Here is a 20,991-nt window from a genome sequence, read left to right as displayed (position 1 = left end):
GGAGCGTGTCTTGTGTGACAGTACAACCCCTACCTCCTTATTGTCCCTCTGCAGTTACGTTCTCCCTTCACTCATCATGTTACATTCATTTGGGATTTCACATTCTACACAAATGTGTGCGTTGATAATTAAATATGAAAGCATATTTTCATCTGTTGTTCATTAGGCTGAACATACCATATAGGCTAGCATTTGTAACTATATATTTTAAATATTTGTCACCCTGCTGTACACTGCACCAAAACCAAAAAAACTTTTTCAAACTTTGGTCATTTTGCATTACACTAAAACAGGGAAAGAAAATTTAACTTTACAAGCAGGCTTTTTTCAGTATCTTTGCTTGATTTGAATGTGGCATTGCTAAAGTTCTTAGATTTCTATCTGAATCAACAGAAAAACTAGTCTGCACCCCATATGCTTTATTCCCTTAAAGGCATACACACGTTCTTTAGGTGGCGGCCACACGGTCATGGATGTGTGCTATAGGGAGGGTTATTGATTTGCACCAGCTATAGCCGCTTTGGTCAGATTTTCTTTCACTTTACGTCACTTTGGCTTGACGGAAGGCTATAATGGAGAATTATTAGTGTCTGTGCCTATGTCAATAAGCTACCTTCCATGGAAGATCTGAGCCAGCAAAACTATCAGAAAAATGCAAACTTAACAGGCTAAGCTGCAATTTATGGCTATAATAATGATTTTAGTTCCCACCGTTATCACGGGCGAGGAGCTGCTGATATGGACAGCCTGTGTGACTCAAGGCAAACAGTGACGTTTATTAGCATCCTACCGACCTACTGTATGAACCAAAGGGGCTCGGCTGTGCTTAGCCCTGTTCACTGTTTCCAATAAGGGCCAAATGTGAAAAACACTTTTATATAAGAATTCTGTTTGATTGGTTAACATACTGCTTTTAGTCATTTTATACTGTAATGTTCTTCACCAGTTATCAAAATTTCAATATAACTAATATATATATATATATATATTTCTTTTTTTTAATTATTATTTTTCATTGGTTAGTGGGCGATTGTATAATTTATGTTGAGGTAGACCTAAGTTGGAGTCTAGACAGAGTCTAGACACTTTCCCTCACCCAACAGTAAGCTATCAGTGGGGAGTTGCTTTAACAGGTTTATTATTTGCAGAAAGCACACAAACTAATCAAACGTGTAAATGCAGTTTTCACACAAGAGGCGGTAAAACAAGGTAGAAATAATTTACAACTGAATTATCAACTGAATCATGAGAAAAATGTCTCTAGAGCATCAGAGCATCAGTGTTCCTGACCATGTTTGCAAGAACTTACATAGCTTACATAAACATATCATTGTATAATTGATATGATCTTTCATATGTATTTATCTTGACATGATCTTAATAGACTGTATTTATAAATGTGTAGTTCATGATAACAGTGCCACTGCTAATTCTATAACAGGAAAACACTCAAAATAGTCCTCCTAAGTCTAAGCAGCAGTGTTCTGTCAGTTGGTGCAATGTAGCATATTGGCATTCTGTGCAGAAATCTACACCTGTCATATATTGAGTAATACATTATAAAGGCTGGAACAGAATGTATCCTCTTCCTTTGTTTGCATGTTGTTCTGATGCATTAGCATCTGTTCCCTTGTCCTGCTGTACTTCCTTTGTCTCTTCCATGCCTGGTGTTAGTACCGGATTTTTCCGCTCTGATTGGCCAGCTGTAGAGGACAGAGAGGAGAAGGGTAAGGAACCGTGGATGCCATTAGCGCTGTGCATGCATGGTCAACCTGTGCCCTTACAGTCAGCATCCATTATCTGAGACTCACCGCCAGGGAGTTCTTCACGTTCTGTAACTGGAAGAAGACCCTCCCCCCTTCCTCCGGACACATCTGCTTCAGCTCCTCCCGAGACATGCCGAGGAGCAGGGAACCATTGAGCACGCCCAGACAGCGCACGGTACTGCACGCACGCATGCACACACACACACACACACACACACACACACACACACACACACACACACACACACCACATATACACATATACACAAGCACACCGATGCCCACACCCATACACATACATACAAATACAGACATATACACACACACACACACACACATACCACATATATACACATATACACACACACACATACCACATATACACATATACACAAGCACACAGATGCCCACACCCATACACATACATACAAATACAGACACACGCACACACACACACATACACATATACACAAGCACACAGATGCCCACACCCATATGCACACATACACATGCATCACATACACACACATAAGAAAACGTACATGTGCACGCACAAACACACACAAACACAGGTTAGCAATGCACTGGGTTATAGGTGACTGGACCACACACAGAAAGCTACATATTATTGTACAGTCAATAAAGCAACTGAATTATAAAAGGAAATTCCATGCTTATCTTAGATTGCACATGCATATTTCATACTACAATGACATTTTTTTAAAATTGAATTTCTTTATCTTAGTAGCTTCAGCAGTATTGAAGATGTTTCCCTGCGTCTTACATTTTTGAAAACTCTTTGTATTCCAACCAAGCCTTCACCTCCTCTGGTTTGGATCTCTTGTTCAAGGATGGAGGCAAGTTCATGTCCTAACAGGAGGTCAAGATGTCAGATACCCCAAATATACAGAGCCAGACAAATTAAACAATAACACAGCTTTGGAAGAAAAGCATGCTGAAAACCTCTGGTAAGTGTATCCACACCCCATGGTTGAGGAGATACTAAGCGGACAACTATAACTGCTTAACTTATCAAGTGATTAATGATAATTAAATAGAGATTATTTTTATGATTAGTTATAGCTGGCTTCCATCAGCTGGAAATGAAGAAATTAGCCTATCCATGATTTTGTTGTGATGCAAGATCATCTACTGGAACTCAAGTCATCAACATGTGCAGTGACTGTCAGAACATTCACTTTAGTCTTGTAATAAGACTTAAGCTCTTATTTATTTTCTCAAGAAGAAAATATTAGGTTGTTTTAAGTTAAATTAATGTTTGCTTCACAAGTGAAACTTTCTTATTCCATTGGCAAATCTTGAAACTGGTCAAACTGCCTTACCTAATTTTTGTCTTATTTAGCAAGAAAGTAAAATACATTTTTAGTTTCAATATAAATAAAATGAAATACTTGTTATTTGCAGTGCGTATAAATGATGGTTAGTTTCTCCCTGTTCTCACCTTGGGCTCGTCCTCCACCTCCTCCCCCACAGACACCAGCACGTTATGGGGCACGTGGCCTTCCACCCCCTCAGAGTTACGCACTTTCCACCACTGCTTTGACTGATCCAGGACCTGTGTGCACACAAACAATGCTGCTTAAGCCTGATCCCACACACATTTCCACACTGAAAGGCTTGAACAGGCTCCCATAATTGCCACCAGCTGTGCTCTTTACATTAGTAATGAATTCTGCAGAGCTGCCACTCAGATTCTCCTGTTATTGGACAGGACTGTTGACAAAGGTCAAAGGTCGCACCAGAATAGCATCATCTGAGGGGTGCACGTGGGGTACCACTGCCCTGTAGATCCTTAATTTTGTTTCAATCAATGGGTAACGATGAAAACTGCAGCTGCAGCACCTGTGTCTTGTATTATTGAAGTCTTGCTTTTATACGGTTGGCTTAACACAACATCAGTAACCCTGTCGGTGGTTTACACAGCTTAGAACCGGCTGCAGGCATAAACAGTCTATGCAGTTATTTTAGGCCACGGCTATCTCTGGGCCACACAATTAAAGCCCAATGTTTTTTTGTAGCAATTGCAAACACCCCCCAGATCCTGATATTTAGATATTTGAGTGAGTTTCCATGAAAGAGGCAAATAAATAAAATACAAATAAATGCTGTAGATTTTAGGACTCCTTGCTCACCTGTACCACGTCATCCTTCATGATGCTCAGCTCCCTCCTGTTCCTGGCCGTGAAGTCGTACATCACGCGCATGTGGAGGGCCGGTGATTCATCCGCACTGCAAGCACACACCCATATCTCACTGAGCTTCCATCAACGAGACGCATCCATAAATTACTGCGTACTATGTACACCAGGGATAATCAAATCACGGACCTTGAGGGCCAAGAACAGCTGGTTCACACATGAAGACAGTCAGTATTGTAAATTGTTCCGTTAATTAACAAGATTTGGTGGATTTGATGATCCATGCTGTTGATAATGGGTAGGCAACCCTGGTTTTTGTTCCATCTGAGCTTGACTTCATGAGTTTGATGGATCATTAAGAGACTGAGCCTGATCTGTTGAAAAGCTGAATACCTCCAACACACTATCAACTTTGTTCATTAACCATGACAATTGTTATCATAGTGAGCGAGGTTGCAAATTTAGCAAATAGTATTTTGAATTGTGGTCCAAAATAGCACATTTTGAACCTCAGTATCTCATCCATTTCAAAACCAATCTCAATGCCATGTTTAAAATTCTAAATTTCATTAATTGTTCATAGACCTAACATGGGGAGACACATGCTAACACTAATTATGCTAAATGACTGCTCTATTATTAAATGGACATGAGAATCACGAGAGACCTTTATGTTCAGAAATTGTATCGCAGGCAGACAATAGATAACATTTAGCACACTGACAGTAGCAGTGTCGTAGGACTGTCTGAAATGGCAAGCAAGCACTCAGTTTATGAAAACGGAGCACAGTAAATAATCGGATACAGTAAAGCAGGGGCTGTGCTGATACCTTAATGGATTCATTCAATTTCCTGTCTTTTGAGGCTTTCAGCAAACATTTCACTTAAAACATAGTATTTTGTGGCTAATGTAGTTCTGGGTTTGTGTGGAGCAAAAGCAAGGAGCAAATCTGGAACTCCAAGACCAGTGCTGCCTACCTCTGCTGTAGACTTTCCATTGAGGCCCATATGCCAAATTTCCCATTCACCTTGACGGATTTGATACATGCATGCAATTAAAAATTATTTAACAGTTGGCAGGTAAGGTTTATTACTGTAGCATACCGTATTTTTGGCGGTTTCCATAGAACAGGAGTCTTCAGGAGAAAAGAAAAAAACAGGGTGCCATTTTTGCTATGCAAGCACTGAGATTGATAATTCTGTTTATATTTATGAAATGTAAGTCATTTAATATTTAGTGCTTCGGTTATTTCCATTTCGTTATTTCATTCAACAATTTTGTTGCATATTATTTGCATTACTTCAAAGCATTGCTTTTTGCCTTAACCCTAAAATTGTAATCACCGCAAAAAAAAAAAAAAATCTATATTCAACCTTAACAAGTATTTCAGTCTTATATTTTGAGTTAAAATTGTATTTCTATTCCTATCAATTTCTATTACTTAAAACAAGCTTGTGGCAGACCCCACATGGGTAAAAGACAGAATTCACAGTATTCACAATATTTTCAGCTTAAGTAGAAAAAATTAAATTTGAAGTCTCATTACAAGATGAAAACATACTTTTTTTGTTGTTGTTCCAGTATTCTGAACCTTGTATCGATGGCATGTTTTCTTGAGGTCTCACCTGTGGGCGCTGGGTTCTCTGTGGTTCTCTTTCAGGGGGTGGCGGTGGTCTATTATTGTCTCTTATCTTATTTGCCGGGCTCATTTTTGGGGGAGCTTCGACCACTGTGGGGGGCTCCCAACCATCGTCAAACTCTGGGAAGTAGGGAGGGATTTCGTCTTCTTCATCATCGTCTGGCCATTTTGAACTGAGACATGCACCAGAGACATTGGTTGAGTTATTTCCCCCAAAATCAACTTTGTAACTTTCAATACATATATATAAGCACTTATTGTCCCTGCCTGGACATAGTATGGCTCGATAGGGAACAGGACCCGGCTGACATATTGCAGGTTAAATTTAAATGAACGTAATGCTCTTTAAATGTGACATTTCAATTGCCTTTAAACAGCTTGGTTTGGCTGCTATACTAGCATTTAGGGAAAGGCTTAACGCCAGAAATGCTTGTTGCAACCTTACATTCTCCTTGGAACCAAATTAAATGTGGTTAGTTGTTTTTGTTAATTTTTTTTGTTTCTTTTATACTGCCAATGCAACAGGTGGTTAAGCCGCCATACAAATTATGACTTAAGATAATGACTTAAGAGATCAGGTTAGATGTGCGGCCGGGGGGGGTGCCGATCTGTGATATACTATACACTGCTCTCATTCTCTAGCTCTTTGCTATATCCATTATATAGAGGTATGTATAATGGCTATTCTTCCATTGGTCAAAGCTGTAGATATGGATAAAGCTGTAGCTATGTGCCTATAGGTCATGCCATTAGCAGATACAGACTCAGTTCTCAGCAGTGCCAGATCCAGGCAGAAAGAAGACATTTGGGGGCACACCCCACCTGGGAATATTCCAGGCTTCGCCCAGGGACTGCCAGAGCTGGTCCTCTTCTGGGGTGGCCTCCTCGCTGAGGAGCTTGATGGTCTGATCTGTCAGCAGAGGGGAGACGATGGTGGAGGGCAGGTCCGGGGGACACTGAGGCACCAGCTGGGAGAAAGAGAAGGAGGTGGGGAGAGGAGAGAGGAGAGAGGACGGAGAGACCTTTGAGTAGTCATGTCCAGTTCTGTTGCCAAGGAATCACAGCACTGCAAAAAAGTCTTGCAATGAGATGAAAAAATATATATGATTTTATTCTCTTGAATAGAAAATAGCTTGTTTTAAGTTACTGAGCACTTTACAAGTGAAATGTTCTTGTCTCATTGGCAAATGAGTCAAACTGTCTCATCACACCAGCAGTATTTTTGTTTTAAAATTAGATTTTACTTCTAAATACATTTAAGACTAAAGTGCTTGTTGAGATTACGATAGTTTTTTTATTTTTACAGTTAGTACTGAGCATCCTGTCGTCTAGCCACTGATTGGTGCCTGGTACAATGTTATTGAAGTTCCAGTCCAATCAGTGGCTACAAATTAGTAATTCAGAAAGTCATTATGATTCTGGAATGAAGATACCTGTAGATCTCCATTACCCACCACAGAGCTCAATATAGGAGTTCTCAATGGACTCAATAACATCAGTATTTATATTAGGGGTAGTGGTAATTTATTGGATAGTTTTACAGTACTGTCACTCCAAGTGATAATAATCTGCTGGTTGACAGGGTCACAAAATCCATTAGAACTGTAAATTGGTTAGCATTGATTGTTCTGCCACAATAAATTAGTGGCACATATTCTTGATTTGTTTGACACAGCAGACTGAATGTGAGAAGCACTTGCCTCATGATGGATCTGAAGATAAAGTCTGGGTCTGAGTTGTTTTAAAGCAGTTTCAGTAAAGTACATACAGTACACCAAATAAAAAAGTAAGTTAAAGGACTGGATTAAAATAGAACTTACAAAGTCCAGGATGGAGAAGAAGCAATGGGTGAATTCAGGAGCGCTGGGATTGCTGATCTCACCGTTCAGCATGCCCTATCAGTGCAGAGAGGAAAATGTTTATTTTCACAAACTCATCTTGTGGCAAGAGGTCATCCTGTGGTAGAGGTTGATTCTGTGACCATGTTCATCTTTTCATGGCCTTTGATGCAGTCATCACTGATGTCATGTTGGAAAACGGTAACATAATTTTGTTAGTGAAATACAAATGTGTGTTGTGAAATATGTATAGTGTGTTGTGAATTATGTATTGACTCATTTTGTGTGATGGTGGCTTTAGGGGGAGGGAAACAAACAATACATTAGTTATTTCTTTTTATAGAATATTTTGTTTCAAATTATCTGTCTTTATTTGTCTTTTCTGATGTGTATGCACATTGGTCCATCTCAGTGGGCTTTGAGTCCAGAGTATATCAGAGTATTAGAACTATACATGATCTTCATTATTCATATTGGAAATTCTTACAGTTCGGCTATTGGTTCTTAATGGATATGCGGTAAAATACAGGAATAATGTGCATGTTCGTATTACACGGTTGGTATTTTGCTGGTTTTTCTGTTTGCATTGTTGCTGTAACCCTGCAGTACAGGTAGAATACTGTTTTTCAGATACTCAAACTCCATCCTACTCCTGCTGCTGTAATTTGCTTTAAATAAATCAGTGAAATAGAGCACTGTCATTGGTCAAATACTGCGAGAATAAGAAGCACAGAAAATGCTTTCTGGATGCCTTGGAAGTACATTGCACATTTATGGATTAAAACTGTGGAAGAAAGAAAACACTTACCAGCAGGTTGAACCCAAACTTGAGTTTCTGTAGACAGGTTGCAAATTCCTCCGAGGCAGGCATATCCTCAGAGGCTTGAGATGAAGGAGACCGAAGAGGAACAGAAATGAAAGAGGCAGAGGTACCGCAGTGAAAATGATGGTTTTCACAAATCTAAACCTCCTGAAATGCATCTGCAACCAGGACAATCAGGGCATAGTACATTGGTCCATGTTCATCATAACAACAAGAAACCATTGCTACTTGTGCATTGCAAATGACCAGCTCCAAAAATAAATATATTTGTTTCTGGAAGAACTGATAGACTACCAGTAATGTAGGTCTTCTGTATGAAAACTAAGTACGTTGACGTATGCTTCAGTTGGGGTAAACATTTAAAACTGAGGCCTTCAGGCTTGTCATCGTGTATTCAGCAGTTAATGTGACTTTTTCAGACTCGGCACCACATATCCTCAGCGATACATACTAAGCCACTCATAGACTAATTTGAAATGCAGATTTCTTCTCAGAAATAAGGATTTATACTTAAACTGTTTTTAGGAACATGGATAGCACTTTAAGGCCATCATAGATTTTTGCAGTAGTTGAGGTCAATATCTTATTCACATTGGCTATGCTTTAAAGGCATGTTCACACATAGACCCAGAATTGCTGGGGATGTTTGCCTGTGGTGTGTTTGCAATCAAACGTGGCCTATATATGGTGGGGCTGTTCAGGACATGGAAATCCTGCAAGAATGTTACATTTTATTGCTGCTTTATTTATTTTCTGGTTTTAGAGAGTAACTTTATATGTGTCACTGTTTAGGTTTTACTGTAAAACTGATGGCACTCGCTGTGACATGACTGAAAGTTGTGATGGTAAAGTGTACAGCGTACTTTTCAATGTGTGACACTTTTTTTAGGCACAATAAATAGTTTTCCAGATACCTGGCAGCTTGCTTAAGAGACACACGGTCTGACAACCAGGCAGCATGTGGTAATCTACAGTTTAAATTCTCATTTGTGGGTATTACTTCGTTGTTTTCTCATTTGTACTAAACATTTTTAATTGTTTCAACAATCCAAATATTTCCAATGTATCTAAATGTATTTCTGGAAATGTAATGCTAACCATGGAGTTTTTATTGTGGATATTTATTGTGGAGTGGATATTTTGCAGCAACTGTGAGATTTTAAATGTGAGCCACTGTTCCTGTACTTTTATGATGTTAATTTCTGGCCAGTTAGTCAGGATGTTGATTCATACACCCTCTCAACCATTTTACAAAGCTACAGGATGGCCATGTTCTTATTTTACACCTATCATGGGAACTTCAGGGTTAGCTTTGAGGGTTATGATTGGAAATAATGTTTTGGTGTTACAGTTAGCTTGTTTGTCTTGTGTGTATCCCAATTTGCACTGTAATATGGTGCAAATCAATTGCACTTTGTAGTTGGTTGCAAACTTGCAAATGTAATTTTTGAACTAAATAAAGTTATTTTTAAATATTGCTTTTTAAATAAAGAAAATATATAATTTTTCTCTTTTTTATTTCTGAATTCATACTAAATTTTTTGCAGTTTTATGGTTATGGTTACGGTTAATTATTTGTATGTATTATTTAGTGCGTTTTGGAATTTGTAATCTTTTTGAAATTATAATTTAAATTTTAATTAAAATATTTTCATATATATAATATCTAATAACTCTATATTTCATTTAGAGTTTTAAAATATTTATTTTAATCTAAGAAAGCCTTTTCGACTTTTCAACTTTTGACATGCATAATACATACATAGATGTTATATTTTAAATATAAATGATAAAGTCTGGTGAAAGTCTGTCAGTTTGCCCATGGCTTTGGGCAACTTGCCTATTACAACATTGAGAGGACTGGATTACAATACTGAAAATGGGCAAGTATAAAAATACAACATTTGTTTTCAGAAAATGTTTTCCACCTTTCTTCTTGCTCTTCTTAATGTTCAATAATTTCTTCTTTTTCTTGTCCTCCTTGGCCAGCAGTGCTCGTACCCTGCCCATGAACATCTCCACATCATTCAGAATGTGGTTCAGAATATCCTGCAGTAGCACACACAGAGAAAGCCTGTCAATCATCCACCTCCCCTCCCAGTTACACTATGACTTACAGTACTGCTTAAATCTAACTATTTCCACCTCATTCCAAGGTTTTCTGATTTTGCATAACATTTGTATACGGTAAATCTTTTTTTTATCCAATGAACGTTGTTTTGGTGGTGGTGGTGTGAAATGAGTGTTTTACACATAGAAGAAATGCATATGTATGCATATGTTATGCTTAGGACAATGGCTTAGTGTGCAGGTCAATAGGTATGTGATGATATAGGGCCGTGATGAGATTGGGTAGTGATTGACAGGGCTACTGACCACATTTCTCTCAGTCTCTGTGTACACCTGTGGGGGGGCCTCCTCCTGGGGTTCCGGGGCTAACTCTCGTTCTGGCTCTTCCCTGGAGGGCGGAAGGCTGCCCTCCTCTGGGATGCAGACACAAGTTCAAAAGATTTTAGCCAATAATTCCTAAATGTATTTATATTTGTGTATTCTTACTGGATCTATGAATGTACCCAGCATTCCAGCATGCATATTTCATTTGAATGGAGTGAACAGCTGCAAGCCAACCCACTTTAACCCACTTTAACACTAAATAGCTGGTTCAAAGAAAAATGCAACGCTTTTAAAAAAATGCAAATGTGCTGTAAAATGTTCAAAAAGCTTGGTGAAGTAGGTGGAACTCTGTATTTGCAGTCAGCTTACTGTGTGTATCAATACAAAATTATGCTATTCATAAGTACTGTTATGTTCCAATTTTGTTAATTAAAAAAAATATTCAAGTTCAATTAAATTTGCCATAATCATATTGAAAACATTTTCTAAGCACTGGAACATGGAAGCATGAAATGGAACATGCTTCCATAAATATACAGTAGCATAGCTCCTTACGCAATACAATAAACAAATACTGTAACTACCACCTTACTGATGTGATATGTAACCCACTTTTTTTACCTTGCCTGCCAGACACTGGGAAATTTACAGCAGAAATCAATGTCATTAGCTCACCATAATCTGGATCATTCCATCTATATGTCAGTGGCTCAGTGCTGTATAAACCTCCTGAATCTTGTTGGCCAAATGAATTTTCCACATGGTTCCTAATGGAGATGATGAAAGACATTCAGACATGTAATGTGGCCAGCTCAGAGTACTATACAGAAGGTGACCATGAAGCAGGTTAGATAATAGAGGAAGGGTATGATTCTCATCCATAGATCAGTCCCATTCACAACATCTGAAATGTTCAAACAGTTCAGACAGTTTAATGATTAACTGAGAGAGCAGGCCTGTATCTGCGACTAACCAGCCTCCACCCCAGCTGACTGCAGTACCTGTTTATGCGGGGCGGCCTGTAGCATAGTGGTCAAGGTAAATGACTGGGACACGCAAGGTCAGTGGTTCTAATCCTGGTGTAGCCACAATAAGATCCGCACAGCCGTTGAGCCCTTGAGCAAGGCCCTTAACCCTGCATTGCTCCAGGGGAGGATTGTCTCCTGCTTTGTCTAATCAACTGTATGTTGCTCTGGATAAGAGTGTCTGCCAAATGCCAATAATGTAATGTATTGTAATGTTATCTCTGAAGTATCGCTCTCTATGTCTGTGTTGGCCCCTCCTGCATAACACTCTGGGTGTTGCTTCACTGGTTTTTTTTTTTGGTTTTTTTTTTTTTTTTTTTGACACAACTCTGTTCTAAACTAAATTGGCATGTAGTGGTTTCAGACTGTAGGCTAATTAAAAATATATCTTTTCAGAATTTCATCACTCATCAGCAGTCATGACATAATCAACAAGTAAACTCATGACCTGTATCTGATGATACTAAGATGGGGTAAACCATAAAGTAAACAGCAGCTAATGTTCTTTTTTTGTGCATTTTCATTTTTTCCCCCCGCTAAAGGTCAGCTTTATTGATTTTATTATATATATAATATATATACCTATAGTACATAGTTTTGGCTATTCAAGATGAATCTTAATTCCTCACTTAATCCCATTTTATCCCAATATATTTTGTGTACTACAAACTCTTATAGTATAGGTTTGACTATACCCCATGTCCATCATTCCCAGTCGAATAGTTCTGTCCAGATCAGTTTTGATGAGTTCTGCCTGCAACACAGAAAGCCAAAACAATAAGATAAAAATTTGCTTGCAAATAAATTCCAAAAATACTTCCTTAATCTTCCCCATTTATATTGTTTGAGATGTAATGTTGGAATATGATTCTCACATATAACCAAACCTGCCATAAAATCTGGTTTGTCAGTAGTGTGTGTTGGTTAGTCAGTGGTAGGAAATTCAGGGGTCAGAAAATAAAAATCCTTTCATCCACCCTTGAATTCAGCCAGCTGATTTCACTAATTCATTCTACCTCCTGGCTGATAAAATAGAAAACTGGCTAGGATTCTCCACCTCTGGTGCAGGTAATGAAAGCCGCCTCACCCTCACTTCCTCACACTGGAATAAGAAGATGCTGGTTGTCCCTTTGAGACGCTCCCGCACTGTGATCGCCAGCATGGAGTTATAGATGCATGTGTCCAACAGGGCCATGGTCTCAGTGATGCTGGCCAGAGGCAGGGACTCAAGGTCCTCCTGAACCCAGGAGCCAGGGAAGCACAAAGCATGGAGGAGAAAAGGGGACAGAGTGAAAGCAGTAAGGAGAATGGAGAGAATGAAAAGACTGTACTGTGATACTCCACTGGGCCACAGATACTGCACATATGTGGGATATTTATATAAATGTATAAAACATTTAGCTAATTGCATGAAACATAAGCCCATTTATTTATAAATGCTTGAAATTACACAAATAGTTAAATGTATGAAACATTTTATACAGTTAGATAAATATTTAGTGAAATATTTCACTAAAGGTTTTATCCATTTATTTCAATATTTAGGTAAATGTTTTGTTTTATACATTTGACTAAAAATGTAACCAAATTTTTCATACATTTAGCTAAATGTTTCATAGATTTCATAGCTTTCATAAATATTTTCCTATATTTTCTACATCTATCTTTGAAATAACAGTTGTAACTGTCAAATGTGCTATCCCAAAATTATACATACAACATAAATGTTTATTTGTTTAGAGGTATATTTGATATATTTAGCTAAATGTATAATTATTTTGATAAATGCATAAAACATTTAGTTAAATATTTTAATAAATGTATGAAACATATAGCTAAATATTTAATTACATTTATAAAACATTGAGCTAAATGTTTCATCCATTTAGCTGAATTTTGTGTTTCAAAAATATATTTGTAACGCCTATTCATTTTTAAATGTGTGAAACTACACACATTTTTAGGTAAATGTATGAAACATTTTATATATTTAGGTATATATTGATCGAAATATTTCATACATAATCTAAAATTGATTTAGCTAAATATTTCACACATTTAGCCTATTACTTAATACGTTTAGCTAAATATTTAATTAATCGATCCATCCATCCATTATCTTTACCCGCTTATCCTGAACAGGGTCACAGGGGAGCTGGAGCCTATCCCAGCATACATGGGGCGAAGGGCAGGAATACACCCTGGACAGGTCGCCAGTCCATCGCAGGGCACACACACCATTCACTCACACACTCATACCTACGGGCAATTTAGACTCTCCAATCAGCCTAACCTGCATGTCTTTGGACTGTGAGGGGAAACCGAAGTACCTGGAGGAAACCCACATGTACACAGGGAGAACATGCAAACTCCACACAGAGGCCCGGCTGATGGGGATTCGAACCAAGGACCTCCAAAACAATTTTTTTTGAAAATGTGTTTCATGAAATTCATTATGAAATATCTGCTCCTATCTATTTTCAGAAAAACAAGACTATAGTCTTACATGTGAAAAATCAACAAGAAAATCCAACAGTTCTAAATTTATGTTTTAATTTTAATAATCAGAATTCACCTTTATTTAAGAACCACTGTGAAATAGATTAATAAAAATATCCATTTCACTAAAAATATTTTTTTTAAATTGTTGTCATTTATTATGAAATATGGACTTACATTTCCAGAAAAATAAGACAATAGACTTACATGTGAAAAGTGAGAAGAAAGAAAATCTATATACCATAGTGAAATAAACTAAATTAAGTAAAATATTTTTGATCTCATTCATTATGAAAGAGATAAATTATGAAATTATAAAGAATTCTAAAATTATAAAAAATTATGAAATTTGACATCCAAAATGTGAATAAATTAAACATTATAAAGGTAGCATAAGTTTTTTATTTTAGAACCAGGGAAAAATAAATGATGAAAACCACTCCAAAATAAATTAAAACAAATGTTTTTTTATCCTCTTCTTTTTGAAAAAAATCTTTTTAACTGGAAATCAGAAAAGGTATATGTCAGCTATAGCCTTATGTCTGAAAAGTAAAAAAAGAAAAATTCTAAAGGCATGTATTTTCATTCAGATGGATCAGTAATCACTTTTATTTTAGAACCAAGGTAAAATTATTGATGAAAATGCTATTTCTTTTTGAAAAGTAAAAAAATGTTTTTTATAAATGTGTATTTTATTGTGTTAAGACAGATCAGAAATCACCTTTATTTAAAATGTTCTTATTTATTACAATTATTATTAGATCAACCACGGCAATACCTTTTTTTTTTTTTCAACATACCACTGTCCTTAGTACAAGAAAGTACATAAAAGATGTGAACCAGTTTCACAGTAAACCTCCATCTTGTCGACTGCGCTTACCTTAGTCTCAATGTCAATGAGCTGCAGACTGCCAGCCTGCACTTCCAGCACCATGTCCTGTCCCCACACCCTGCCCCTGGCATCCAGAACCTTCAGCTGTGCTATGCAGTCCTCCACGTCACGAACATCCCTGCCGTCTACCTCGCAGGTGAACAGGTGCTTGGGGCAGCAACATTTGTAGACTATTATTAATAATTTTCAAAAAAAAGTTATCATGATTGGCCATAGAAGTTTTAACGACTATTTAACTATTTTAAACTTTTTACTTATTTTTACGGCTGTTCATATACCGCAACGTTATAATACAAAGGTACAACTTGGGTAGTAGATAGACCTATGTGTTGGAAGCATGCTTAGCTTTAGTTAAGTGTTCCCCAAATAAATCTTATCTGATTGAAGCTACTTCATGTTGTTGTACTTCATAGGCCAATAAAATAATTATGAGAACAACTGATTCACGACACTCAGTATATTCAGTAGGAATGTAGGTGAAGGTTTTGCTCTTTGCAGAAAATAACAACCACGCTTCACCAGGGGATAGAAATGGTACTATCAGAACATTCCCTTTTTACAGCCCTGGGGAGGGGGTTTGTGGTCAAAGATTGGATTTTCTGGAATGCATAGATAGGCAACGGTAGTTACAACCATACTGAGCTGGGATGGGCAAATAGGTCTTACCTCCACTCTGTACTGGAAACTCCCAGGCTGCTTCACTATGGACGCATATCCCTTTCTCTGTACTGAACCAACAGGTGACACCCATGTGAGTAACAACAATTACTGGGGCAATACTGACAATGATTACTGAACTGCATTCACAGAGGTAGGAGCAGTTAACATCATTTGCACTTTCACCTCTGGGAAATCACAGGTATGTACTGACTGCCAGAGAATATGCAGTCCATTATTATTATCATCATAACATGAATCCATAAATACACTTAAGGTTAAAGATGAAACAAAGGAATTTCCACTCCAACATTTGTTCCCTGCATCCGGTACAATATATATACCATGTAATTGTTTTATATTATCTCTGAACATGTGGAGAGGCTCAGAATTTTTAAGCAGAACCCTACATAATGCAATGTTTGCTTGGCTGAGGGCAATGCTCACTGTCTCTGACCTGGAGCCTGTTCTTTAACACAGGATTACTGATTACCAGATAACTGCACAAGTAAAACCCAGACACTCATTGTTTGTGTAAGTGCTCATTGTAAAAGCTTTCTCATTTGGAATGACCTGCATTAATACATACTCACAGTATATGGCTTTGCCACTGGGCCTCGATAGACTGGACCTCTGTGAAGATGTTTCATTGATTGAGAAGCCACTGAAATATACAGTCACACCCAACCCCAGCAATCAGTCTTCATGAGCACAATAGGAATGACTACCATTATGACCCCATTAAATGCCACTATTCCTTCACCTGAATAGTTTTTATATTGTAGGCTCAAAATTCCCCCTGTGAGAACAATTAATCAGTATGTCATCCATAATAATTATAAGTAAAACTTATGTCCAGTAAATGCCAAATACACTATGGATATAATATCAATGAGATCTGTGTTGGATCCATCATGGGATTGATGAGCCATCAGTTGTTGTAAGTATATTTTGTAAGTAAAACTCAAGATAAAGAGAATCACACTTAAACTTGAATATTGGTGTGGACAGCTTCAGAATTATAATAAGGCTACAGTAAACACGTTGATTGAAATAATTTAATTTGACCCATGTTGCCATATTATTAAGTAACTGACCCATGAATTAATAGTATTAATTGGTTTCTGTTGTTATTAGGATCTTACTGTGAAATCAAATCAATGTTGTAAATACCAGTGTGTGTTTGTTGTTTAATTATTGTTCTTCTTAATATTATTATTATTATTATTATTATTATTATTATTATTATTATTATTATTATTATTGTCATTAGCTGAAGCCCTTTTGGGTTTCTAACCACTCCTGCACATTTATCATTTTAAATTAATGTTAATTTTTGCATGTTTGTTTTCAATGTCAGAAAAAAGTAAAATGCACTACTCTACTGTATGAGTCATAATAATATTTCAAATCAACTAAATGAGCAAAAACCTTGTACAGAAAATTATGTTAACCATGTTAAATACTTAGAATAAGTACATCTGCAATGGTGGCAGTAGACAAGGCTTTAATGTGAACAGTTACAGTAGTCACCTACGCACACTAACAGCTTAGTGTTGACACCAGACCTACCTGGACCGGACCGACCCTCCATCCTCACTTAAACCAAAGTGATGAGTCCCATTGCTCTGATACATCCTGGAATATTACTGGATGCAACCTGCAGTGCACAGTGGAGCAGTCAGTATCATAGTACCTATTGCATCATTGATGGGTTTTGTGATATACCCTAGCCCCTAACCCTGCACTAACACTAACCACTCACCCTAACCATAATCCCCATCCCTAACTTAACCCGGGCCATAAAACACTAAACCCTATCCCTAACCTTGACCCTAAAGCCCTCAACTCTAACCCTGACCCTACAACCCTAAACTCTAACCCTGATCCTAAAACCCTAAGCTCTAACCCTGATCCTAGAACACTAAACGTTAACCCTGACCTAACCCTGATCATAAATTCTAAACCAAATCCTAACCCCAATTTATCCTTAACCCTAAAACCCTAACCCAATTTAGTATTACAATAAGTAGGCTATCTAGAGCATCATTTTATTGCAATGATTGTGTGATACACCAGTGGAATGGATCTTTTTCAATGTGTAATTAATCATGAGATATATCACATTGGACTTTTATATATTGTATGTACACATTGTGTGGGGAAGAACGTTTAATAGTATTTATTTTCTGCAAGCCATTCAGGCAGTTGCTATGCAGGCATGTGGACAAGAAACTACATGGAAAATGCATTTTACCAGCTATTTTCACTTACTTTTCTCAAGTATATTCACTTTGCAGAATTTGTTATCTTGATATATTTCATGTTTCTTGTGTAACAGTTATTCCTTTATGATAAATGTATCCAGTGTGGCAAAAATTCAAAGACATGGTATGACCGGAATGCAGTCATGTGCGGTTCAATCAATATTTACCCTGAATGAATCAATTACACTGTCACAAGCAGACTTGGGCATGTGTGCATGTCAATACATTTGTTTATATATATTTGGAGTGTGTGAGATATGACATGACAAATTCAAAATATTTGAAATTCTTGTGGAAAGGAAAAAAGTATTTTATTATCCTTCTGAAATTAAGCACTCAGGGAGCATATGTTTAGCTTTGCTTCCTGATACTATAAATAAAACATAATATGAATGTTATTAGATGTAAAAGTATTATTATTCATATAATGGTTGTAATAGTCATTTTTATTTAATTATAAATACAATGAAAATATCCTCTGGATTTAGATAAGGAATGTAGTTCTATGTGATTCCTTTTTCTAAAGTACTGTGTATTAATCTGGTATGAGTCAGAAAGGACGTAGATATCAAAATAGTCTAGATATTATTATTAGCACTTACCTGTTATGACCCCCCATTGGAATTTCCTATTATATTGTTTTTAGTCTTATCCACTATTTATTGCAATGTGAATTCCAGGAAGAAGTGAGACCAAAAGCCTGGCTACTGGAAACCTTTACCCATTCAGTCACTCATAGTTAATGATTCTTTTGGTTTTATATGTCTTGATATGTAATATGAGTATGTTGTCTACATTTAAGAAATAAGCCTTGACTATAACATTGTCCCACCCCAATGTCAACTTGCAGCACAGCCAATGCAGTTTTAAGAGAAAAGCACTCCACAAGCACTTTGCCATGCACCCCTGGGCATGTGTACATTTGGACATTTACATTTACATTTTCAAAACACAGAGTTCAACCAAACCCTTTTCATATGTTTTCATTTCACACAAGCTGCCTCATTAGTTGCCCTTTAATATTCAAATTAATTGCTAAAACAGCAACATTTCATCAAAGTGATAACCATCAAGTTGAATTTCACATAACTAACTTCAAATGCACCAGTGAATTTTAATTGCATGATACACTTAGCTATAACACAGAATATCACAGTTTAAGGTCAGAAAATGGCCAATAATGATTAAACCAACATTTTTACCAAACCCAACTATCATCTTTTTAATGCCGGCCTATAACGTTTTACTTCAAAATGCGACATGTATCTTCGGCTGTACTCAATTCCAAATTAAATTCCATTTACAATTCCAGGTTTGAAAACACCAGTGAAGAATACTATACTACCCAAATGGTGGAAGTAATTCTATCTAACATTCACTTACTGTATATACCAATATATAGCTGCAGAGAAAGCCTATCATCCTGCACTTTTAAGCACAGAGTACTCAAGACACAAGGCATGGGAAACCGAGGAACAAACAAACACTTTTAGGTTTTTGCTTAATTACAAAATATATGCGCATATTAGAGCAAAACATTTTCATCCAGAAAGAAGATGCTTTCCTATGACTATAGACCATCCATACTGTTCTAGGACATTCCTGGTAATTACAGTTGAGTCAAAAGCAGTGGAAGTGAAACTGTTGCAACATGCCCCAACTACAGGGCAAGTTTAAACAGTTCTGGGGTAATGTGAAACATTTCCAGCTGTTTACATTTTTCATCTGATAATTGTCCTGTAGCAATGGTCAATATTTTGTCTATAGCCTACCAACCGCATATGAATATCGCGGAAGAAATGGATATAAATCCAAATACAAGGTTACATTAAAAGTTTTTGTAGCTGATGCATTTATAATAGGTGGGGGCATGTTGGAACACAGCATTGTTGTTGGAACACAGCCTGTTGCTATAATACTTAAGTGAAAACAAACCCATCATTCTTGCGCAAATGTAACTATGCAAAATCCCCTTGTTTCACATGCCCCATGTTAGTTGGTGCCCTGGTTGTCCCTACTAATCTACAGCTAGGAAATGACAACAACTGGTATGTTGGTTTTTTTTTTCAACATAATTGTCAGGTGTAAAATCTTGAAAAATCACGTGGCTATTTTTAGTTCAGTTGATCTCAGCCTGACAACATGCCCTGAGGCAGGATTGCAGATTATTCCAGAGTAATAAAAAGTTTCACATCTTGGAAATGTTCACCATTTACACATTCCATACTAAAATATTTTTTTCAAAAACGGCAATAAATCTACACACATCTACAGTATATAATGCATATTATACAAAAAAACAAATGACATATTTACATGGGACATAGGTTTACGTTACTTTTTTTCCCCAATTGTTTGCAGTCTATTTTGATGAAAGGCTAATTCTATATTCCTTTTTTTTTTCCCATAAGGATACAGTACCAAGATAAGCCAGGATGATGTTTTCTGATGGCACAGAAAAAGGGAGGTTTACCTGGACATGTAAAACAGATAGAGGCGTGGTACTGCTCAGTAGCTAAAGGACAAAAAAAAGATAGGTGTCTTTAAAAACTATCTAATGAAATTAAATAAGAAGGCAAGTAATATGACAAAATATGGTAATATGCCATTTCCCCCATTCGGCAATAAACCAACTATTAAATCCAACAGGAAAATAAGGTTTGGAGTACATACGTGAAGTCATGAGTACATCAGCTGCTCTGTAGCTTCCAGTAATTTCCTTCCAATTTTATTCAAATGATTACAAATTTTGACACCACAGACTAAAATCCAAAACCTTCAGTCGTCATTCAGTTACCTGCCAGTGGGCTCCTCCTTAGTTCCCTCCTCAGTTCTTCAGCACAAAGGCTTTTCCTGTGTTCCTATTCATGTCCTAGACATCCATTTTCTCATGTACGGCAGAGCAAATATCAAGACTTCCTGCTCATTTAAGCCAGGGGTTAAAGTCCAGTAGCTCAATGATCTATGACACTGAATTCCAGCCCGAAGAAACTTTCCTTGCGTGCTGTAAATTGTGCTTTAAGCCAAGGCT

The 20,991-nt window shown here is 37.1% G+C and overlaps 1 protein-coding gene across 4 annotated transcripts; it reads right to left on the bottom strand.

Moving 5' to 3' along the window:
- Positions 1-1,150: 1,150 nt before the first annotated feature.
- Positions 1,151-20,850, bottom strand: eps8l3a (EPS8 signaling adaptor L3a). Of its 4 annotated transcripts, none has more exons than XM_061220701.1 (20): positions 20,758-20,850; positions 17,266-17,353; positions 16,287-16,357; positions 15,703-15,764; positions 15,025-15,183; positions 12,733-12,882; positions 12,341-12,399; positions 11,296-11,387; positions 10,603-10,709; positions 10,155-10,275; positions 8,212-8,285; positions 7,386-7,460; positions 6,388-6,533; positions 5,552-5,738; positions 5,030-5,061; positions 3,920-4,016; positions 3,229-3,342; positions 2,551-2,636; positions 1,812-1,944; positions 1,151-1,703 (listed from the first exon to the last, which is right to left on the bottom strand). In XM_061220701.1, exons 2-20 carry the CDS (start codon positions 17,328-17,330, stop codon positions 1,671-1,673), a joined length of 1,863 nt encoding a protein of 620 aa, XP_061076685.1. In that variant the 5' UTR covers positions 17,331-17,353; positions 20,758-20,850; the 3' UTR covers positions 1,151-1,670. The 4 variants fall into 4 exon arrangements, with proteins under 4 accessions (XP_061076685.1, XP_061076687.1, XP_061076686.1 ...); XM_061220703.1 differs by having other exon boundaries at positions 15,703-15,759; XM_061220702.1 differs by lacking the exon at positions 20,758-20,850 and adding an exon at positions 20,434-20,481.
- Between the last annotated feature and the right edge of the window lie 141 nt (positions 20,851-20,991).

This window comes from Conger conger, chromosome 14, assembly GCF_963514075.1.
Source record: "Conger conger chromosome 14, fConCon1.1, whole genome shotgun sequence".
In the NCBI taxonomy this organism is placed as follows: Eukaryota; Metazoa; Chordata; class Actinopteri; order Anguilliformes; family Congridae; genus Conger; species Conger conger.
This window is presented reverse-complemented; position numbering and strand designations above follow the sequence as displayed.